Source organism: Pollicipes pollicipes, unplaced genomic scaffold, assembly GCF_011947565.3.
Source record: "Pollicipes pollicipes isolate AB1234 unplaced genomic scaffold, Ppol_2.1 Scaffold_4219;HRSCAF=4965_pilon_pilon_pilon, whole genome shotgun sequence".
In the NCBI taxonomy this organism is placed as follows: Eukaryota; Metazoa; Arthropoda; class Thecostraca; order Pollicipedomorpha; family Pollicipedidae; genus Pollicipes; species Pollicipes pollicipes.
Genome location: NW_023596448.1, coordinates 2,695,094 through 2,718,404, shown reverse-complemented (window position 1 = coordinate 2,718,404; position 23,311 = coordinate 2,695,094). Strand labels below are relative to the sequence as shown.

The following is a 23,311-nucleotide window of genomic DNA, read 5'->3' as shown; positions in this document are numbered from 1 at the left end:
CGCCTGCCTGATATCTACATGAAATACCAACATATGCTTATGCACTCAATCCCTCTGCCAGAAACTGTGTCCTGAACACACATGTTCAAGGCCAGCATTGCTTAATTTCTAGATGACATATATTTGGTATGTGAGTATGGTGATGTGTTTATTGAGTATATACATTAGTATATGTAAATGTTCTCTACATAAATCTGTGTCAGCTGACACAAGAATAAGATGCGGTGTAGGTGTACTTTCCTACCTAACATTAGAAAAAATCATTGCACACCATTCATCGTGTTTAAGGCGGCACATATCGTGAATAATCTCAAAACAGGTAGAATCATGCTCCTACCTTCGAATTTCAATAACTTCGATGGCGGGCTCCCGAGCGCCGCGCGCACTGCAACCGCCTGGACTCCCCAGCGCCGTTTCTGCTTGCCGTTGTGCAAATACAATATTTCTGCTTACCAAGAACTCTACAAAATGTACGGGACCAAGGTAAACCATTCGTCGTGTTCAAGGCGGAATGTATCGTAAATAATTTCAAAACAGATAGAATCATGGTTCTACCCTCGAATTTGATAAATACGATAGCGAGCTCCCGGGCGCCGCACGCACCGCACCGCACCGCCTCGACTCCAAGCGCCGTTTTCTGCGTTGTTGTGAAAGCACAATATTTCTGCTTATCAAGAACCGTAAAACATGTACGGGACCAAGGTAACAATAATAAAGAAACCAAAATCGTTTCTTATCAAGTTTAGGTACATTTATGAAACACACTGGCCAGAATAGTCCAGAACATATCCTAAACTAGCCTAGCCTAACCTAACCTAACCTAACTGAGAATAGACCAGAACCTAAGCTAAGCTAAGCTAAGCTAGCCTGACCTGACCTGACCTGACCTGACCTGACCTGACCTGACCTGACCTGACCTGACCTAACCTGACCTAACCTAACCTAACCTAACCTAACCTGAGAATAGACCAGAACCTAAGCTTAGCTAAGCTAAGCTAAGCTAAGCTAAGCTAAGCTAAGCTAAGCTAAGCTAAGCTAAGCTAAGCTAACCGAACTGAACCAAACCAAACCAAACCAAAACTGAACCGAACCAAACCGAACCTAACCTAACCTAACCTTACCTCCCCACCCTATATCCCCTTCAACCCAGCATCCCATTGGCGTCCATGTTCCATGCCATATATAGGTGCCATATAGTGAGCTTTTATTTAGCTGCCATGTTCTCATTTTGCTTTACATTCCCCACCCAATCCCCCTGCAGCCCATGGTCCCGTTGGCGTCGAGGATCAAATTTCACGGATTCTTGTTACCTTGGCCCGGTACATTTTTATGGTTCTTGATGCTGCTTGATGCGCAGTAATGTTGCGACCCGCGCAGTAATGGCGCCGGTGTCGCAGGTGCTGTGTGTGTGCGGTGCTCGGGAGCTCGCCATCGCAATTATAAAAAATTGAAGGTAAGATCATGAATCTACCTGTTTTGTGATTATTTACCATATATCCTGCCTTCAACATGATGAATGGTTTACTTTGGTCCTGTACATTTTGTAGAGTTCTTGGTAAGCAGAAATATTGTATTTACCCAGCAGCAACGCAGAAACGGCGCTGGGGAGTCCCGGCCGTGCGGTGCGCGCGGCGCTCAGGGGCCCGCCATCGAAGCTATTGAAATTCGAAGGTAGGAGCATGATTCTACCTGTTTTGAGATTATTTACGATATGTCCTGCCTTAAACACGACGAATGGTGTACAATGATTTTTTCTAACGATAGGTAGGAAAGTACACCCTGACCTAAGATGCTATTTCATAGGCGTGGTGCATGTATGTTTTGTCAGAAATGTGTGCATATTCAACCATTTACAATCATGTTATATTACAGGCATGTATGTATTTCCCTGGAACTTGATATGATGCACAACATAAATTCCATGACAATCTGGTATTTTTGCTGATGTTCATGTTGCACACATTTCGCACCCTGAACAATGTAGCACAATGTAGCTGAAAACTTAAAGAATTACACTCACCATTGGACAGAACTCTGGAAGAGTGGTACCTGGCTAGATAAATAGGTGCTATTAAATAAATAATATTTACACAACCAAATCAAATAAGTATGATGATAATGATGATGATTTGGACCTTTGGGTGCATTAAGTACAAAAGTCATGATGCCCATCTGAAATAAACAATGTTGTAGTCATGACAAAAATGGCAAAAACATTGCTTTAATATATATTTTAACATTTCTTACACATTTACTCTGCCTTATATTGTGCTGCAGACAAATTTTACTCTGGATTGGGGGGGGGGAGGCTTGGCAGGCTTGAAGGAGTGGTGAGTAGAGAGAACAGCTTTCTGTTTTCCCAACTAGAGAATAGTTTAATGTTTATTCAGTGTCTTGCACCAAAAGGAATCACTTTAAAAATGACTGCTTTTCACCTGCTACATAGCACTTCTGCTGCCACCACCTTAAGTATAATACAATTTGAATCTACTCAAGCCTGAAAAGTCCTCTGAAATTTTCAAACAATATACTGATGTGTTTGGGTACCTTCCAGCCTCTTTGTGACCCAGTAGTGGCTGCTCCACTCCACCTCATCAGCCACCTACAACCATGCTGCGTACCTGCGCGCGGCGCACGTGGCGCTGCCGCCGCCAGCTGGAGCCGTGCGGCGGCGCGCGCCCCTCGTGCCATCTGCACACGAGCCGGGCGCGGCCGGCGGACAGTGAGGACGCGCCGCCGCCGTCGCCGCCGGCGCCCCGCCTGCCCGGCCAGACCATCCCGCGGGAGAAGGCGCCGCCGGCAGAGGACCCGTTCTCGCGCGTGGCGCGCCTCTTCAAGGCAGACATGCGCTTCCTGTGGGAGGGACACCAAAGCCGCACCCACTACCCGTCCCACTGCGACGTCTGCATCATCGGCGGCGGCATCATGGGCTCGGCCATCGCCTTCTGGCTGAAGCTGCGCGCCGGCCCGGCGGTACAGGTGGTGGTCGTGGAGCGCGACTCGACGGTGAGCGCTGGGGGTCAGGACTGGAAATGTGGTGTCGGTGGTGCTGGCGCGAACAGAGGGCCGGGGATGGTTGTGTTCCGTCTAAGCGACGTGGTGCTCTAGTCAGGTGTTGATGTGGTATTGTGTTGACTGGGTAGTGCGTCCGCGCCTTTCGCCGGCTGTGAACACACCCGCGTCTTTCGCCGGATGTGAACGTCGCGATTTCGTGTAGATATTGGGAAAAAGGAATGAAACATGAAGACATTTGATACACAGCTAATACAGCTGAGGCTGAATGTCATTCCACATGCGCGATCCAGCCACACTGGCCAACCCCCGCCACCAGCTTCTAGTAAAGCTTCTGGCGATGGCTGCGTGACTGCCTGATAGGCGACCGGCTGATCTCCGCCTCCCGTCCCCCTCCCCTTCCCCAGCGTCTGTCCCCGCTGACCCGCCGCCGACCTGTCCACAGTACCGGACGGCGTCCACGCCGCTCTCGGTCGGCGGGCTGCGCCAGCAGTTCTCACTGCCCGAGAACATCCAGATGTCCATGTTCTCGGCGCAGTTCCTGCGCAACGTGAACCGCTTCCTGGCGGTGGAGGGCGAGGAGCCGCCGGACGTGCAGTTCCACCCGCAGGGGTACCTGATGTGCGCCGCGCCCGACCGGGCCGCCCGGCTGGAGGAGAACTACCGCACCCAGATGTACGTGCCATGTCAGCCGAGTGTGCGTACCACGTCACCCAGATGTACATATCACGTCGGCTGAGCATGTGTGGCATGTCACTGGGGTGTAAATGCCATGTGGTGTGAGTGTATGTGGCTTGTCACCCAGATGTATGTGCCATGTCAGCCGAGTGTGCGTGCCATATCCCCAGATGTACACATTGTGTCAGCTGAGTGTGTGTGACATGTCATCTAGATGTACATGTCATGCCAGTGGAGTGTGTGTCATATCATGCAGGTTTGTATCTCATGTTACCCATGTGCCTGTGCCATACCCTATCTGGCCTAAGCTGTTTATAGACCGACCTGACCTGGCCTGTAAACCTCTCTACATTGACTGGTGTGGCCTGACCTGACCTTCATGACCTGACCTGACCTGACCTAGATTGGCCTGGCCTGGCCTTGCCTAGCTAGTGTTGAATATTTCTCACGATGGATACTATAGCCTTGGTCCATGTTTGCACCACACCTGGTTCTGACTAATTAAATATTGCAACATGCTGTCAGCTGACATCTCACTGTCCCACATTGCACCTGGTGGGCGCATACTGGATTATCCTGTGTGCTACCTCATGTGCATAATAAACCATCCCGAACATGGCTATCAAGGATTTCACATGTTGCATAACCTGGCTGCACTCAGATGTCCACACCCTCGTGGCAAGCCTGTGCAATATGCGTGTACGTCCGCTATCCACGCACGTGAGACGTTGACGTCCTCTGTTCACGCACGTGAGACGTTGACGTCCTCTGTCCACGCACGTGAGACGTTGATGTCCTCTGTCCACGCACGTGAGACGTTGACGTCCTCTGCCCACGCACGTGAGACGTTGATGTCCTCTGTCCACGCACGTGAGACGTTGACGTCCTCTGTCCACGCACGTGAGACGTTGATGTCCGCTGTCCATGCACGTGAGACGTTGATGTCCGCTGTCCACGCTCGTGAGACGTTGACGTGCTCTGTCCACGCACGTGAGACGTTGATGTCCTCTGTCCACGCACGTGAGACGTTGACGTCCTCTGTCCACGCACGTGAGACGTTGATGTCCTCTGTCCACGCACGTGAGACGTTGACGTCCTCTGTCCACGCACGTGAGACGTTGATGTCCGCTGTCCACGCACGTGAGACGTTGACGTCCTCTATCCACGCACGTGAGACGTTGACGTCCTCTGTCCACGCACGTGAGACGTTGATGTCCGCTGTCCACGCTCGTGAGACGTTGATGTCCGCTGTCCACGCTCGTGAGGCGTTGACGCCGTGCCTGCTCGGCTCCCGACAGTGAGAACGGCGCCAAGGTGGAGCTGATGACGCCGGCCCGGATGAAGGAGCGCTTCCCCTGGGTCAACACGGACGGCGTGGCGCTCGCGTGCCACGGCCAGGAGAACGAGGGATGGTACGTGTGCTCGCGTGCCACGGCCAGGAGAACGAGTGATGGTACGTGTGCTCGCGTGCCATGGCCAGGAGAACGAAGGATGGTACGTGTGCTCGCGTGCCACGGCCAGGAGAACGAGGGATGGTACGTGTGTTCACATGTCATGACCAGGAGAATGAGGGATGCTACGTGTGTTCGCGTGCCATGGCCAGGATAACAAGGGATGGTACGTGTGCTCGCGTGCTCGCTCCCGCTCTCACCAGTCGCCATGTTGCTTATCACAGACGGAGAACGATGAGTAGTAAGCGTGCTCTGTTCTCACCGCGCGCCTCTTTGCTCCGGACTGGCTATGCACGCTGTTGATAGCGATAAGTGGCTCGTGCGCTCCCTGCTGTTGCACTTCCACCTGCGTGACATGGTTAGGGGAAAGGGAGACTGTTGTGTACTCACTTGCGAGTGGCGTGGGTAGGACTCAGCCCGCCTTAGTGGTCAGAGTCACGGCGGAGAACGGGGTAGGAATTTTCTCCCTTTCCCCGACTTGTGGCTGGGCTGACCCAGAATGGCTTCAGGGGATTGCTGAAACCATTGGGCTCACGTGCTGAATTCACAGAAACCACTGGCGTTTGCCGCAGGTTTGACCCGCACTTGCTTCTGCGGGCGTTCCGACGCAAGGCCACACACATGGGGGTCGAGTATGTGGAGGGCGAGGCGGCCGGCTTCGAGTCCAGGCAAGTGCGCTGCTCACGCTCAGTTAATCTCGCTGATGTCGCAGGGGTTCCTGTGGTCACGATCATGACGTTGTTTCAGCCGCCATCGATCACGTTCAAGACCGGTTGGTGCTTGATGCTCTGATACAGTTGTCACCCACCGCTCGAGTCATTCGTGAAACTGCCACTACTTGTACCGGACATTGTTCGTGCCCTGTTGTACTGGAGCGTGGTGGCCGACCTGAGCCGTGTCGACAGATACGTGGCGAACATGCAGGTCGCGGGCAGGCAGTCGGTGGCGGGGGGCAACTACGTCCTGGACCGGGTGGTGGTAAGGCACGGCGCGAGCCGAGCACTGGTGACTGTGTTCACTGGATGGTGTCACAGACCGTGGCTAGGCGCTGGATGCGACCTGGGATGAGCTGTGGCGAAGGGCTTTGTGGCGTCATGTTATTTATTCCGCGTGATAGGAAATGCGTATGTGCCGGTATGTATTTGAGTTTACGTTTGATTAGTAAGGGCACCTTAGGCTGGTGCCATCTACCGGAAATGGCGTTCGTTGGACTGCATCCGAAGAGCACCTTTGTCAAGTCGCGCGTTTAAGGTGGTGTTAGTGGGTGGCCGAGGCGCGGAAGCCAGCCTTTGTTCGTCGCGGGACGTCAGTCCATTTTTTCTTTAAATGCGCCTTGTTCAGGGGGCGCACAACGCCAGCAGGCCGGTACAGTGTGGCGCAGTCGGACCGTGCTTCTCACGTGGTGCCAGTCAGCGTAGCCGAGTCGCATCAGCCGGGCTTCTCACGGCGTTTCTCATGTGACGTCAATGACGTAGCTTCGGTGAGCTGACGGACTGCGCCGAGGCGGCGACGCCACAGTGACGTCACACCGGTCGCCGCAGGTGCGGCAGGCCGACGGTGAGGTGAAGACGGTGAAGGCGGCCGTGTTCGTGACGGCAGCCGGCGCCAACACGGCCGAGGTGGCCCGCCTGGCCGGCATCGGCGAGGGCGAGGGCCTTCTGGCCATGCCCGTACCCGTCGAGCCCAGGTGCGCCGCCACCGGCGCGCGCTCCGGCGAGCTCGGGTGAAACGGCGCGCACGGTGCGCCGTTTTGAACGGCCACACATGTGACGTCATTGTTGGCGTAGCGACCTTTGGTCTCAAGGGATGCCGCTCAGGTCGGGACTGAAGGATGTGCGCCAGGCGGCGTGTGTGATCAGTTTTGCGTCTTTTGCGTGTGATATCGCTCCGCCAAGCTGTGTACTCGCACCTTTGATGGCGTGTTCGGGGTGTGATGCCGTCCCGGACGACGCTCGACCCCTGGTGTGCTGACGTACGCGCGGGCACCGCCGGGGCGTGGGCTGCACCCGTGCGTCTGCGCCCACTTGATGACCCGTGCGCTCACGCCACCTCGTCACTGCCGTCTCTGGAGGCCCCGCCGACGCCGTCCTCAGCTGACGGCCGATGACGCGCCACCCTCCGCCGCCAGGAAGCGGTACGTCTACTTCTACCACTCGCCGGACGGCCCGGGCCTCGACTGCCCGCTGCTGGTGGACCCCACGGGCACGTACTTCCGGCGCGAGGGGCTCGGTGGCCACTACATCTGCGGGAAGTCTCCCACAGGTCAGGCGGCTACGGCCAGTTTTGCCGCGCGCCACGCGCTGTTGACCTGCCAAGTGTGCGTCGTGAGCCCTGCGTGAGGGACATTCAGGAAACGTGCGAACGGTGTTGGAAGCTCTTGAAAGAAGTCCATAGGGCGCTGTTAAAAGGTTGCAGTCTGCACAATGATTACAAACGCGTCAGCTAGCGCACGTTTGTTTGCCTTTTTCCCTTACGGGGTACGGATGGTCTAGCTTATACGAATGGGCACGTGTGGGTGAGCTACTACAGGGTCACTGTTAGTTAAGCTGGAGGTTCACACAACACAGGCGCGTGTAGCGAAAGATGTCATGTTCTTTTAGCACTATACTGACCCAAATACAGAATGATATGAATCGTGTTGCCACCCTGCTGTTGTGTTGGGACCTGAGTTGTTAGTAATGTCACACACATCCACAATCCACTCATGATTCACCTCATCCGCCTGGTTTTCGAGTCGCTTGAGCCCTGCGTCCCAGTTCGCCCCAGGTTGTGTTGTCCGCTCCGCCCTCGCCCTCCGTCGTTCCCCGCTCGCGCCCTCCGTGGCTCCCCGCTTGCACCCTCCGCGGCGCTCCCCGCTCGCGCCCACCGTCGCTCCCCGCTCGCACCCTTCGTGACGCTACCCGCCCTCTCTCTCCGCCCTGGCTCTCCGTGTCGCTCCCCGCCTAGCCCCCCCTCCCGTCGCTCGCCGCTCGTGCCGCGTGCCAGCTGTCCGCGACGCGCGCCCTCACGGCGTGTGACCTGTGACCTCGCTGCGCAGGAGCGGTCGACGACCCGGAGCCGGACACTGGTGACTTGGAGGTGGACCACGGCTACTTCCAGTCGCACATCTGGGCCAACCTGGCGGCGCGTGTGCCTTCGTTCGAGAACCTCAAGGTAGCTGACGCGTTCTGCCGAGGCGGCCCGTCCCGTCGTGTGCGTGTGGGGGGGGGGGGGAAGGGGGGGGGGAGCGGGTGGCCGCGTGCGTTCCGTAGTGCTTGCCGCCATTCTGCCGGTGCACAAGTGGTCAGGTCTGCACACAGGATAGGTGAAGGAAGGAGGCCCCATGGGAGCAGTCCATGCTGTGGCTCGACAGAGGGTGTTGCGTGCGCGTGTGACGCCTGTTTTGTCGGGTGTTTGAGCCTCTTGTGTACGCTTAGCGGTGCTGCTGTTCGCGACTCAGCTGTGCGAAGTTAGCTGCCCTTCGGACACCGGTATTTCCCTCATTACAGCGATGTCTCCGGGGCATGTATATTCGCGGCGATGAGGGCGGGTGGTACGCCTCCACCTCGTGTGCGCCCCCGCTGGTAGCCTCGTATTCTCCGTCGGATCGCGCGGAAAGAGACGCGTCGCGGCGCACAGCAGCCGAAACTTTGCACGATGCTGGCGCGTTATGGCCCACACCTCGCGCCACGTCCGTCGCGCTCCACACAAGAGCCAGTGTGTTCCCTTCTCGCCCTCGCCCCACCCGGTGTTGAGTGTGACGCACGCGGAGCGTCGCGTCCGGTGGCGCCGCTGACAGGCCGCGGCTCCGCAGGTGAAGAGCTCGTGGGCGGGTTTCTACGACTACAACACGCTGGACCAGAACGCCATCATCGGACCGCATCCGTACCACCACAACATGTTCCTGGCCACCGGCTTCAGCGGACACGGTGAGACACGCAGACACAGACACGGGGTGAGACATACAGACAGAGACGCATGGTGAGACGCGCAGACACAGACACATGGTGAGACACACAGACACAGACATATGGTGAGACACGCAGACACAGACACGGTGAGATACACGGTGAGTCGCGCAGACACAGGCACACGGTGAGATACATGGTGAGACACGCGGTGAGACACGCAGACACAGACACGCGGTGAGACATACGGTGAGACACACAAACACGGACACAGACACACAGTGAGACATACAGACACAGACACATGGTGAAACACGCAAACAGAGACACGGTGAGATACACGGTGAGTCGCGCAGACACAGACACACGGTGAGATACATGGTGAGACACGCGGTGAGACACGCAGACACAGACATGCGGTAAGACACACAGGCGCAGACACACGGTAAGATACACGGTGGGACCCGCAGACAGCCACGCGGTGAGACACGGTGAGACACGGCGAGACGCGCAGACACAGACACACGGTGAGACATATTGTGAGACACATGGTGAGACGCGCAGACACGGACACACAGTGAGGCCGGCAGGGCGAAAATACTGGCGCTGGTTTTTATGCGAGGTGGTTTTGGCGTTGTTGGACGCTCGGTACATAACGAGTTTTTCGCTGGGTGGTCTTGCAGTCTTGGCTATACATCGGGATGACCATCGTCCCGTGGGAATGGGAGTTGTCTGGCCCATACCGTCACGTTCCAGCGCACATTCCAACAGTGACGGAGTCCATCCGCCGGCGGCGATGGTGGGCGCGGCGTCTGCGCGACACTCATGCCCGCCCCCGCCCCGCGCCGCCGCCATGTCCCTCCCACAGCCGCACCGTCCGTCCGTGGCTGGCGGCCGGGCCGCGGTAATGGCCTCCGACGCTCGGAGTCCATCCGCCGGTGGCGGTGGTGGGCGCGGCGTCTGCGCGACATTCATGCCCGCCCCCGCCCCGCGCCGCCGCCATGTCCCTCTCCACAGCCGCACCGTCCGTCCGTGGCTGGCGGCCGGGCCGCGGTGCCGGCCTCCGACCCTCGCCACCAAGCGCCAGAGGATCTCCGACTGCGTGACCCCGGGACCTCCGACCTCTGACCTCTGACCTCCGACGTTCGCCGCCCGGCCGCAGGTATCCAGCAGGCGCCGGCGGTGGGACGCGCCATCTCCGAGCACATCCTGGATGGGGAGTTCCGCACCATCGACCTCACCCGAATGGGATTCAAGCGCGTGCTGGAGAACAAGCCGCTGCTGGAGCAGAACATCGTGTGACGACAGCCGCCGAGGCGGTACGCGGGGCTGGCGGGCGGGGGTGGGACGGTACGCACTCGTAAGGGATCTGGGACAGCTCCGGGAAGGGCACCCCAGAGGCGGATGGGAGACCCAGCGGGCGGCGATGTAGGCGGCAGACGGGTGGGACGCCCGGCCAGGCCGGCCCGGTGCGGAGGCTGGGTGGGACCTCCGGCCGCGCGCCCAGCCGTAGTCACGTGCTAGGGTGGCTCTTGTGCTCAAGATGAGCCCACCTCGGCCCGAGCGGGGAGAGCTGTGCCACCAGCAGCGCGGCAGGTCGCTGTGGTGCGCCAGGCTGCTGTGCCAGTTGTTACCTTTCTAGTTCTTGACAAACTTAGTGTGGCTGACTAGCCGTCACTGGGAATGTTTGCCCGTGCTAGACCTGTCGTGCAATTTGTACTGTGTGGTTTGCCAGTTTGTTTTGTACAAGCCGCGGCGTGTAAAGCATGAACGCTGGCGAGCTGCCCTGGGTCGGCCTGCGACGGCTGGTACTTGTGAGGCCGTGATCTTCGCTCAGCGGCGGACGGCCGTGACGTAGGCGGCTGCGATGACGTAGTGTGCACCTGTTAGCGCCCAGGATGAGCCGAGTCTGCGGCGTCGATGCACTCGGTGGTGCGACGCCGCGACGCCGGTGAATCGTGGTGCGTGTAACCTAGTCGCCCAGCGGTAAAGACATCTGATAATGGGTATCTGACAATCGGCATCCCGTTTAACGAATGAATAACTGCCTCTCGTGGACACGGGATGCGTTACCATGCGATCTGACCGAAGTGACGTCATGGCCGCACTCCGCCACTCATGTCCGTGGAATGCGTAATCATGCCACAGTCAGCGACCCTTTGTGACGTGACAACCCCACCTCTGCGTTGACGGTTCGCCAAGCCGTCGTGTTTGGCCATAACGTCCCGGCACTGGCCCAATGGCTGCGTGCGACCCCGCCGGTCTTCGGCCAGTTATGAGTGCCACCCGCTGGGTGGGGCGCGGCGCGCGAGCAGTACCGGCGGGCGAGGCCGTGTTGGGCGGCCGGTGAGGTCCGGTCTGGGGAGAGCAGTGCCCAGCGGGTCCCGCTGGTGCCGCCCCATTGTGACGCCCCAGGCAGCGGCGGGCCGCTGGGGCCTCATGACGGCGGTGCTGCAGCGTACGCCGCGTTAGAAGATGAATGCTCGTCAAATGTTCAGCCAATACAAAGACGGTGATATTTGCGGTGCGTCACTGAATACCGTGCCGTCTCGAGCGGCAGGCGTCTGCCTTCTATCGCGCCAAATTCTCGTCGCTAGACCGGTTCGCCCGCCTGACGCGCGGCCGCCTGCAGATTGGTACGCCGGAACGCAATCGCACAGCGTGTATTCAATCGGCAAACAACCGCACTGGCGGCCCACGCCACCCAGCCCGCTCCTTCGGAGGGTACGGGCAGCACCGCACACCCCACAGGTAGCGGGTCAGCGGCGCAGCCAGCCGCACCAGTGCCCCGGCCTCGCGCGCCGGGCGCAGGCCGCGCCACCCAGCCCGCTCCTTCGGAGGGTACGGGCGGCACCGCGCACCACACAGGCAGCGGATCAACGGCGCCGCCAGCTGCACCAGTGCCCCGGCCTCGCGCGCCGGGCGCAGGCCGCGCCACGTGCCTCCGACGCGGCCCCCGGGCGGCTATAGTCGTCGCGCGCGCCAGTCCACTTCCGCCCAGCACCGCTGGCGGCGGCCGCGGCCGGCCCTAGCTCTGCTGGCTCGGGGGCTGGAAGAAACCGCTCTGCTTGCTGGCCGCCCGCGACGGCGCGAAGCCCAGCAGCTTCTGGATGTTCTGCAGCGCGACGGGGAGGGGCTGTCAGTCGGGGTGCGGCCCGGATACCGTGGAGGGATCTGACGGATCCTGCTGCGGATCCGACGGGTTCTGCCGTGACGTTGCTCACATGCGTGAAACAAAATTGATAGTGGATACATTGCAAAACAGTCGCCGATTAGGCATACGCACAAACTAACTGCGTTTCCAAGCAGCTGGACTATACCTGTGCACGAAAAGAAACCATCGAGGCCCTTCCATAATCCAAATCTGCATCGACATCGACAGAAAGGCGTCCATCGACGCTGCGAGAGCGGGCGAAGGACGCCGCCGAACACTCGCCTGTCTGATGGACATGGTGCAGAGGATGTAGAGGAAGATGAAGGAGCAGTCCCTGAAGTCCTCGCCCACCAGATTCCGGTGCGACAAGCCGCGCACGAACGAGATCGGCTCGAAAGGTAGACGAGCCACCACCCGGCCGTCAAAACTGAAACGCCATGGACGAAGCCGTCACAGCCAATGAATGCCTGGCACACAACGCCAGTGACGTCATCGTGTGACAGTGGCAAACTGAGCATCACGCCGCACCGATGACAAACTGAGCATCACTGCCGGAGAATGGAGGTGGCGCAACGAGCAGGTGCAACCGACCGCATATCATCGAGCTTTACGCCTGAGAAACAAAGTCATGTCGACGTAGGCCGATACAAACTTGATCGAACAGCATTTCTGTCCAGCGTGTACGTCTTACTAGTAGTCCGGAAAGAGCAGACACGAGAACGATGCCAGTATTGCGCCGAATATGCTGTACATGTGACAGTTCTGCGAGGCGTCGTGACGCACAGCGTCGACTTACATTGAATTGAACATGCTGAGGAGAGCAGTGAACGTGAAACCGATTGCAAACATGGACTTCATCTTGACCATGGAGAGCTCGCGACTGTTGGTTTTTAGCCTCTCTTCCTCCCTCTCGATCTTCTTCTTTTGTTGCCGATCGCTGGCGTCTCCCCTAGCCTCCTTTTTCCGCTCCACTGCGGGACACGCACATCACATATATGTTGCAGCCCCGCTCAAATACATTTCTAAGGCCGCGTGCTACATGACGATTGCAGTTGGCGCGCCTTCAAGCACCACAAAACGACAAATACCAGCAGTAACACTGTTGTCCATCCTACAATGCTGGCAGGAGGTAGTTAGTGGTAAGACAGTCCGAAAAATTATATCGGGTGGTACTGGGCCAATAATGGTGCACAAATAATCAATGTCAGCATCATCTGTTTACCCTTCATAGTGAAAGGTCGCGAAGCTTTAAGTAAGGAATGCGTCGCGCGCGCAAAACGCCGAACTTACGTTTTTTGCTCTGCCTTTCTACTTCGGCCTTGAGCTTCTGATACTTTTCACTTCGGTAAACTAGCAGCCATGTGAGTCCTTGAAGGCAAGAATGATACCACAGGATTAGATGATCATCAACATATAACAAAAACAGTGTAACATCTAGCACAAAATGCATCAGATGTAGATCCAGTTCACACATGCAGATGTGCAGATGTAAAGCTTGTAATAACAATCCAATGTGGATGTGGCATCCAATGCTCACCTTGAAAAATTATGGACTTTTCACCCAACTCAGGATGGCAAAATATCTCCCGGCATTCTATCCCATATCAAGGTATAATGCATGGTTGTTAATGACATAAAATGCATGAAAGGAATATATTCTGGCTAATCCATCACTTGCTCCTATTATCTTGAAAAAAAGTTTCAAAATATTTAAAAAGAACTGCCTATGTATGGCCAGCCAGGAGCATTTGCATGTCCTCTAGGGGGAGCAGCAGTACTACCCAACACCCTGGGTAGTGTTACTCAGCATCATGGGACTCTACCTAGTACTCTGAGGTGCCACCCATCACTCTAGACTACCTGGCATGCTGGGGCACCATCCAGCACCCTAAGTTGCCACCCAGCAGCCCAGCTGGACAGTGGGAGCAATGAAAGCTGAAACTTTACATTTAACACCTGGGAAGACATATATAAAGCATAGTTATGCATCTACCCCCCCCCCCTGCACACACTGAGAATTTCTGTCAATTTTGCCTTACAATTTATGTCATGACTGGAAAGCCATTGGTAGTGGTGCTTCTGTTATTGCTCTTTTTAGTCCACGGGACAGCTGCCTAAGACAGAAAGAAAGACATCACTATCTCTGCTTTTTAATATTTGACATGGTTGCAAACCTGTTTCATAATCAGTAGAAGTGTTAGTAGAACTGTAGTAGTGTTATGTGGAATTCACATAAAAATAGCATAATTGTTTGACAGGCAAAATCACTATAAAAAGGTGAAAAGATACTTACAAGTCAGAAAAATCAACATTCTCAAAAGGAATAACTATCGGTATTCCAAAAAGTAGCTGACTCTAAAATCCAGATGAACCACACTACAAATTGTTTTACTTTTACATATGGGTGCAACAGATCAATATGAGAATGAATTGCCTTGTTTCTTCATAAGTGTCCTCATTCATGTGTTGTGGATTATTGTTCATGTTTATATCAGACACACACACATGTCCGCAATATACAAAATAACCCAATAATTGCATTTCTACCTTTCCTTTATATCACCCCTGGTTTGGGAAGCATCACTTATAACTTATTCACAGTGAATTTCAAATTGGGGTAAAAAAAATCAACAAAGCTAGGCAATATAAATCTAGCAGGTTTTTTATGAAAAATATAAATAACCCAACCATATCATATACCATAATACTAACATATAATAGCAATATTGGATCAAGCTTCTGTCTGATGTCACTGGATCACAAATACACCCAACTTTGATGCTTTCTATGCAGAATTGTTCAGTGACACATTTTAACCCAAGTTCCAAAATACCATGATGCAGGCAGTTTTTTGGACTCATGCTGATGTAACTTAATTGTTCTGATTAAATCTGGTCACCTAGACCACCATATCAACACACCTTAGTGTCATGACTTACGTTGGTGCTGATTGTATATATTTTATCATATTTCAAGACATGGTAATTCAAACATATTTCAACCCCTTCACGTTTGCATACTTACCTTCTCCAAACAATGCAGTGCATATTGATATAAAAACAATAAGAATGGTGTCAGAAAACATGTCGTAGGCAGTGGTTTGGCACTATCTTGACAATCCTTGTCTTTAAAGTCAAGTAGCTGCCACCTTCCTACCCTGCACGAGATAATATCCTTATTTATTTGCCACGTTACTCCAAACACGACTACACCAAACACTTCCAGCAACTTCACGCTTCACTGTACCCTAAATGCATCTTGGCGAGGCCACTATTTGTCTTATGTGTGTTATAAATGTAGTACATGATTTGTAATGTTTTTTCTTCCTTTATGTGTCCCCGCATCATACACAGTGCTGCTTGCTGCCTATCATGCAGCTATGTGTGCTCGTATTCCCTAACTCCAGAGCACCGCTCAAAGCTAAGAACGGTCAAAGCGTCGGGAGATGCGAATCGCTCTTTCCGGCGCACCATTCCAGCGACCCCGTGGCCACGTCATTCTGCCCCAGCCAGCCGCGCCCAACTGAGCTCAGGCGTTACCGTACGCCAGACGAGATGGGTCCCGCGGTAACCCACAGCGCAACCACAACGCCCGCCCGCAAGGCGACGGCACCGATGAATGAAGGGCCGCTGGAAACGGCTCCTTTCGCTCCCTTCATAAGCACCTTCACTTTAAGGAACAGGAAAAAACGATGCATTAGACTTGCCTTTAAATATGTAGCTAGGGTACCGCTGCGGTGCCGCACCGCCCGCTCGCTGCCAGCGCGGCCGTGCACACCAGCAGGCAGAGGACTGTTGGACGAGCCGCTCTCAGTCGGTGGTCCGTGCCGGCGCCGGTGATACAGCCGGTGTTGATCGGGCCGGTGCTTCAGCCGGCCTTGATCCGGCTGGCGATCCAGCCGGTCTTGATCCCGCCGGGATCCAGCGGGTCTTAATTCAACATAATTTATGATGTATTACACTTGATCCAGATCAACTTTTTGCTCCGCTATCCTAATAGTCTTACTGTTAACCAACACACCGTGCAGGCCATTTATTGTACCGACCGTCGCCAAGTGTTGGCTGACCCGGAGAAGGACCTAAGAATACCTGGTTGCAGAAATCCGTATATTTCAGGAAGTTTCTCGGAGATTCAAAGTTCAACACCACAATCTCGCATTTGGCATGCTGATGATCAGATTGTCTGCGGATTGAGCACACTCAACAGGTTTTCTGCTCGGATAGCACCGAAATCAAGTGATTATTGTGCTTTAGGCCATGGTACCCGCGTTGCACTAAGCCGTGAAAATGAGAGATAATTACATATGCGCCTGTTCATTGACGCACACTTACACTTTTTAGCTATAATAATGCTGGAGTGTAGGTTTTTGCAGTTGGCCATAGCAGTGTGAGTTTCCGGCCAGGCCTCAGTGTTGTAGTCCTCAAGCTCGACCAGTGGGATGGCGCGCGCCGCTGCTATCAGTGGGAGCTGAGGGAAACCTAATCTCGCTCTCGCTCTTGTCAGTAAGTCACGAGTTTCGTCGGGCGGTACATTCGTCTGTCGGTAGCAAGACAGTCCGGTGAGATAGCCCGTGGTCTTTGGCAAGTAAGAAGTTCGGCTTTGGAAGGCACCTGGTTTTTATTGTTTCGACCAGCGGCGCAACAGCGCAGACAACAGCAAGTGTTGCCATGGCGACCGTGAGCGCGACAGACGAGGAGACAGCTCGACGGGAGCAGCATGCCAAGGCGATGGCGGCCAAGCTGGCCCAGATGAAGGTACCGGATGACTGGAAGATCCTGCCGGCCGACCCCAACTACAAGAACCCCCTGGTGCGCCACTTCCGCCACCGTGGCACCGTGCTCACCAACTACCACCTGGTCAACGGTTGCGTCGAGCACTGGGCGCGCTTCCAGGCGCGTCCCACGGACATCTTCGTGGCCAGCTTCCCCAAGTCGGGCACCACCTGGCTGCAAGAGATCGTGTGGAGGATCGTGCACGGCGAGACAGGCGCCGGGGGCAAGGCCGACACGCCGCTTGAGTATCGCTTCCCCCTCCTGGACATGCCGTCGGCGGTGAACATGGAGATGCGCTCCGTCCACGAGATGGACGACCCGCGCCTCATCAAGACGCACCTGATGTACGACCTGCTGCCGCCCAGCGTGCACACCAGCGGCGCCAAGGTGCTCTACGTCACTCGCGACCCCCGCGATGTCTGCGTGTCCTACTACCACTTCTCCCGCATGGTCAACTACGAGAAGTACCGCGGCACCTTCCCGGAGCTCCGCGACCGCTTCGTGCGGGGCGAGGTAATGCACGCGCCCTACCGCGAGCACGTGCAGGGCTACCTGCGCCACTCCGACACCGTGCTCTGCGTGACGTACGAGCAGCTGCACGCTGACCGCGCGTCCGTCGTCCGTCGAGTGGCCGCCTTCCTCGGGCGGCCCGTGACCGACGACCAGGTGGAGAGCATCGTGAGGCACACCAGCTTCGGCGCCATGAAGGAAAACCCCGGCACCAATTTCCGCCACTGGGAGAAGAAGGGCCTGGTCACCGCCGGCCAGGAGGGCACCTTCATGCGCAAGGGGCAGGTGGGCGACTGGAGGAACTACTTCACCGAGGAGGAGGGCGACGCCTTCCTCAAGTGGGCCAACGAGCCGGTTTGAGGGCGGTGGCGGAGGAGGCGTGTGTCGCCACCGACCGGGCTGTTGCGGTGCGCGGAAGCGTCGGCATGCGCGCTGCACTGAGGAAGAGGTGTGTCTGACCGGTGACTGCACCGGAACCCTCGTGTGCGGCGTTTTTGCGCGAGCGTAGATTGCGTGCTGACGTGGAGTGCTGCGAGAGGACCTGCAGGAATGGTATTAGCAGTGCTGTAGATGTAGTTTGGTATTTGACGTTCTGGATGTATTTCCGAATCATGTAATACACACTTGCTACATGGAGAGTAAACGAGAGCAGATTGTTGTTATTTCATGTATTGCCATGCATCATTTCCCGCAGGATGAGTGCGCTAGAAGAGGCCACACTGAGGTTTATTCCGAAATAAAACTTCACAATCGCTAAAGATATGACGCTTGGTAGCTAAGTTTTCGATGCCTCTACAGACCCCATATAAAATGAAAAACCCCGTCTGTCACAGATTATGAGTGTTGACCATTTTGTCTGGTCGTTGTCGATTTCATGTTGTGTTTACTTATCCGGTAACGAGCTAACCTACTTTTGTCGCAGATAAGAATTGGAAGCGACCGTCCTACGTTTATTTGCTTTATCTTATTGCGGTAAATTGTAACGCGATTATAAACATACATTGCTCATCCGGAGGTCAAGCCATGTCTAATCCTCTACACGGAAAGCATACGAGGATATTTTTCTGTTATGGTCTGGTTGCATTTATTAAAAGTCGCACCACCTGGTCGGCATAACACTGGCATATGTTACTCAACGCGATTGTCTTCGCAGCCGTGCCAGTCTTGGTTTTTGAAGTAACAATGCGTGTAGGCACAAGGCTTAAGTCACACCACCCAGCTTAGCAGGGTTCAGTTTGAATGACTTGTTCAATTTGCGAGATCGAAGTTACGATAGGATAATTTGTGAACACTGGAGGAGATTTTAGGCACTTGGTGGTGGGTGCCTATGTGTATTCCTTGATCAAAAGGTGTGCATCTAACCGAGAGGATGTTTGCATGATACAGGACGAATCATAGGTCATTTAAGCCAAAGAAAACTCGCCTATGCACAACACGCTTGCATCGACAACATAGTATGTTTATAATGCTATAATGTGTGATGATATAGTACGATATGATAGGTTGTGGGGTTCTTGTGATGTTCATACGGTGCTCATGGTACTGTGATAAATGTGTTACTTACTGCCTATGCTACAACGACCGCAAGATTTCTAACTCGTGATCAAACTGGCCATGACATACTAAACTATGGGTCCATTTGAATGTACATACGCATGGCATATCAATCTAATAAAACAACTCCGACGTTATGCCAGCAGTGCTGGCTACTGCTTTTGGCGGCGCAGGGGGCCGGTCAAGACCCTCGTCACGCCCCAGCCAAAAGCGGCAACAGGCACGATCGAAGCAGCCAAAAACAACGGCGGCCTATTACTGAGGGCATTGGGCTCGCTGGTACGCATGGGGATACACTTGAGCACCGGAGGCATATGGAGGTTGTTTCCGGTGCGCTGCCCCGCCGGCATTGGGTCGATACCGTACCACGCGAGCGATACTGACCGCTGCCCCGGGTGAAGGGATAGCCGGCCATGCTTCCGACAACATCAGATCGCGAACGCCAAGCGGTGAAGAAGTCCAGCGTGCAGTCCGCGGCTCGCAGCTCAGCGAGCCGCAGATAACGGCTGTTCAAGCACGTTGGTCTCGTCCAGCATCGTGGGTTCGAGGCTGAGGCCAAACTCGGCAAGTGTTCCAGGCACGGTATCAGCACGCGGGTTTCATTTCCGCCTAACGAGGCAGGCCTTCCCGATGAGCAGGGGAAATCCTTCACGAGCGCCAGCTTCAAGTCTGTGCAGAGCACGCGACATGCAAAACTATTCCATATATCTAAAGCATACGACGTGACAAAATATTCCGAATGTCTCAAACCGTCTGACTGGAGGTATCAGCGTCCAGCGTGTAACTGGCGAGGCCTGCCGGGCGAGGACTTGGGCCCGAAGATTACAACAGCTGCGTTTTAAGGTTATCCTAGCGCTGAAATGCTGTGATCCTAACGCATAATGTTTTTGCGGCTGCCGTGCTTTGCGAAGCCCCGACCCTTGATTAAAACCATTGCAACGCGATGCGGTGCGGTGTGGGTGCCTTTCATCGCTGAAAATGTTGCAGTTTATTGCATGCGCCTGGGCCAGTCTAATGCAGTAAATTTTACAGTAGTCATTTTAATGACACACTTTGATCAAACAGGCCGTTACAAGGTCCCATCAAACTCCTTATAAAAACAATCTGATCATAAAGTGCACAGTGAAAACACTGCGCTGCGAATGTGCTGTTAAGTGCACTGTGTGATCTATATGCTCATTTAACCAGTGTTAATTTTCTGAACTAATAAGGCTGTAGCTCTAGCTGGGCCACAGCCTTATTCGTCCAGCTGGTTCGTTGCGAGCCTGCGCCATTTCCCAATTTTTAACTTGCCAAGCTGTTGATGATCGGTAAAATGTTTTCCGCAAGTAAGTACATAATTCTTAAGTACGGACTTCCTGATGTCGTGGTCCCACGTTGCGGCTCCACGCGGTGGCCAAGGACCCACCGAATGGCGTACTAAATCAGGCCACTGGCTACGAAGGGGCAGATACAGCGAAGAACTAGGCCTCTAATCCACTTGCGTGCGGCCTCCGTTTATTTTGTTCTTGTTTCTACTACCAATTTGTTCATTTTGGTAGAATGTCCGAAAGTGCCCATCTGAGTTGGGTCCACTAATTTCGCGCGCTATTTGCCCGTTCTGACCAAGGGTGACGGCACCTCACCTAGCGGCGAATTAAAGCGCTCGACCGTCTGCACCCCCGCTTGGAGTCCTGGACGCGCCTCTGCCACCGGCGCCGCTTTTATCTGGGCTTGTCGCAGGTCAGGACGAACGACACCGATCAGAGCGCGCGTTCGGTGCATCGCCACCTGCCCCCCCCCCCCCCCCCCCCCCCCTCCTCCCGCCGCGCGGACACCAGGCGTGGTCCCAGGGCACGCACGACCCCGCCGGTGCTGATGATGGGTCCACGAGTCAGCACATGTGTACCGCCGTCAGGAGTGTCTGAGGGCATGCAAATGGACGGGTCTGATCCCGTTTCACGCCCCTGACTAGGATAGTATTCATTACGCCAGCCGGCATGGAACGCGCGTGACGTGCTCTGTGCCGGGGACTGCATGTCTACAGCACGGTGGGATAGCCTCGATTTAAGCTGTCAGCAACACGCAAGCACTACAACAAAATGCGAGTTGGGAAGAACGCACAGTCACTACGGTGTTGGAGGAAATAACATAAAGGCATTATAACTGTATCTTCGAGAAAAACGACAGCATAACGACAGCACCATGCCGACAGAAGGCCACGACAGAGTAAAAGACAGCAGCTTAGCACGACCCCTAGTTAAAATTTGAAAAGTGCTTTTTTTTGTTCTCCGATTTAATGTAGGCTTAGATCCATGGCAAACCGCATCATCGCTTACATAGCTACAATAAGGAAATGTTTGAACAATATAGTAATTGCATCACATAGGAGTATCTCACCGTACCATTCGCATCTATCCATATCTATAAATCCAGGTCAGGCTTTTCTCGTTTTTACCCAGAAAACTACGCTGTCACTTCTTTGTAACTTACGCAAACTTTTGCAAGAGCAGTCTGTTATGTCAACACTATTGTCATATTTATACAACCTGTTCCCACAAAAATCAAAAGCTCACAGTGTCATTCTGAAGCGGGCGAAAATGCCTACACGCGCTGTGATTCGATCGCTTTCTATCGCTGCCTTGGATTTATCGGTTCGTGGCGTATCGTCCTTACCTGATAAGCCGTTTATATGCGGGTGTTCACCTTGGCTAGCGTACAAGGTCATGGCCTTATCGATTAGCCATTTTCTTCAGATGTCAAGGAGGCATGGCAGAACTCGAGTGGAAGCCGAACATCACCGAGTGACAAAAGGTGTCATTCGTAGACGAAGTCATTCATGCCATCTACTGGTCCCTTGTAGATGACACGAATAGGTGGAGCGTATTCCAGGCTTCTACTGGTCCCTTCCTCGCAGTTGTTGAGCCCAACTTCCCCCTTTTCGCATGTTTTGTCCACTATCACCTGACATGAGCGTCATGCAGAGGCACCCATGTCACTCGCTCATGTCCGCGTACACCTGGATCATAAGACTGACGTGCCCCTGGTGGTGCCCCCGGGAACGCCCCATAAAGATGGTGCAGCTTTCCGTACAATCGCCGCAGGTTTACCGTCTTGAAGAATTCAGTGCCGTGTTTATCTTTAAAAGGCTCAAATACAAAAGCCTTCTCGCGCCCCTCCGTCCCATGACATGTCCATGCCTTCATCTCATCTTGATGTTAAGCACCTTGATCTACTGCACACAGAATACAAACACAAGTCGTGTGATCGTTTGTTCTACTGTCGTCGTTGCGTTTGTTAACAGCATCATTTATAAACCAACAGCTTTTCTTCTGAGCAGCACGCTGATCTGTCACACGAGTACCCGGTCGTCGTTCAAAACTGGCAAGGCCGACATTAAAGCACCGCGCCCAACACACGACCAGTCGCGGTTGCCGCGGCGAGTTATTGCATGTGCAACAGTGGGTATTCCCATGGCGACCTCAGCGTTATTCACCGAAGCCGTTTTGCCGCCTGGACACGGCTCAGGCAATAATTGGTCCTCGTTGACAGGAGCGTGCCAAAGGGGTGGGTAGAACAATGCTTCCAGCAGCTCGGAAACAAAATAGTACATCCCATAGGATGAGCTAACCCGTCTAGGGTCCATGTCGCTGGGTTAATACCCAAACCATTATCCTGAGTGTGCCACTGTTGCTGCAAAAGAATGCGTCGCGAAGCTTGTGGCCGATAACGATCCGGATCGATTCGCGCATGCGGTCCAATCCCTAAGCTGTAAGTCACGTGCGTCAGATCCGGTCAAAACCATCGGTCGGAGCGGGTCGGGGACACTCCTAGCACGACCAGCAAGGACGTAACAGCTAGGTGATATGCGGAGAACGGAAGGCAGTGCCTTGGCTGTCACCACCTCTTGCGGGCACAGTCTGGGACAAGAGTCTGTTCTACTGTAGCCGACACAGCGCACAGATACGGCATGCCGCTTCTCTCCGGGTGCTGTCGGTTGGTTAACGTCATGGCAGGCCATCATGGTGCTCTGGACTCGTCATGTTGCCGAGTCCTGCATGACGACGGCCTGGAGCACAGGCCACCTTGCCCCATCCGCGCTGATCAACACCGTCACCGTGCCAGCGGGGCGGCGGCGGCAGCTGCGCCTGCTGCGGCCTTTGCCACCAGGACTCGGCCTGCGCCAGTCTTAGCTTCAAGGATTCTACCGGAGAATGTCAGCTGTTCAGCAGCGTGGCAAGCTACGGCCACCCTGACGCCGACGCCGGATGAGGACTGGAGGTACTTCATCATGCCCGAAGCGCTCGCAGCACG

The 23,311-nt window shown here is 54.8% G+C and overlaps 3 protein-coding genes across 3 annotated transcripts; 2 read left to right on the top strand and 1 right to left on the bottom strand.

Annotated features, from left to right (window-relative positions):
• The first annotated feature begins 2,747 nt into the window (after positions 1–2,747).
• Positions 2,748–10,686, top strand: LOC119095327 (FAD-dependent oxidoreductase domain-containing protein 1). Its single transcript, XM_037218183.1, has 10 exons — positions 2,748–3,006; positions 3,458–3,687; positions 4,989–5,102; positions 5,714–5,809; positions 6,047–6,119; positions 6,683–6,828; positions 7,270–7,403; positions 8,179–8,294; positions 8,935–9,049; positions 10,191–10,686. Exons 1-10 carry the CDS (start codon positions 2,845–2,847, stop codon positions 10,328–10,330), a joined length of 1,326 nt encoding a protein of 441 aa, XP_037074078.1. The 5' UTR covers positions 2,748–2,844; the 3' UTR covers positions 10,331–10,686.
• Positions 10,687–11,967: 1,281 nt separating this feature from the next.
• LOC119095337 (calcium load-activated calcium channel) lies at positions 11,968–15,445 on the bottom strand. Its single transcript, XM_037218192.1, has 5 exons — positions 15,207–15,445; positions 13,473–13,550; positions 12,979–13,153; positions 12,465–12,609; positions 11,968–12,143 (listed from the first exon to the last, which is right to left on the bottom strand). Exons 1-5 carry the CDS (start codon positions 15,265–15,267, stop codon positions 12,057–12,059), a joined length of 546 nt encoding a protein of 181 aa, XP_037074087.1. The 5' UTR covers positions 15,268–15,445; the 3' UTR covers positions 11,968–12,056.
• A 1,268-nt stretch (positions 15,446–16,713) lies between these two features.
• LOC119095330 (sulfotransferase family cytosolic 1B member 1) lies at positions 16,714–18,110 on the top strand. Its single transcript, XM_037218186.1, has one exon. It carries the CDS (start codon positions 16,850–16,852, stop codon positions 17,822–17,824), a length of 975 nt encoding a protein of 324 aa, XP_037074081.1. The 5' UTR covers positions 16,714–16,849; the 3' UTR covers positions 17,825–18,110.
• Positions 18,111–23,311: the final 5,201 nt, after the last annotated feature.

Bases quoted from the DNA above. Each gene is read 5' to 3' on its own strand.
- LOC119095337 (XM_037218192.1), bottom strand. From the start codon at position 15,267: ATGTTTTCTGACACCATTCTTATTGTTTTTATATCAATATGCACTGCA. The intron at 13,154-13,472 runs GTAAGTTCGGCG...CGTGTCCCGCAG, and splicing joins AGAAAGGCAGAGCAAAAAAC to TGGAGCGGAAAAAGGAGGCT. The intron at 12,610-12,978 runs GTAAGTCGACGC...ATGGCGTTTCAG, and splicing joins CTCAGCATGTTCAATTCAAT to TTTTGACGGCCGGGTGGTGG.
- LOC119095327 (XM_037218183.1), top strand. From the start codon at position 2,845: ATGCGCTTCCTGTGGGAGGGACACCAAAGCCGCACCCACTACCCGTCC. The intron at 7,404-8,178 runs GTCAGGCGGCTA...CTCGCTGCGCAG, and splicing joins CTGCGGGAAGTCTCCCACAG to GAGCGGTCGACGACCCGGAG. The intron at 9,050-10,190 runs GTGAGACACGCA...GCCCGGCCGCAG, and splicing joins CACCGGCTTCAGCGGACACG to GTATCCAGCAGGCGCCGGCG.
- LOC119095330 (XM_037218186.1), top strand. From the start codon at position 16,850: ATGGCGACCGTGAGCGCGACAGACGAGGAGACAGCTCGACGGGAGCAG.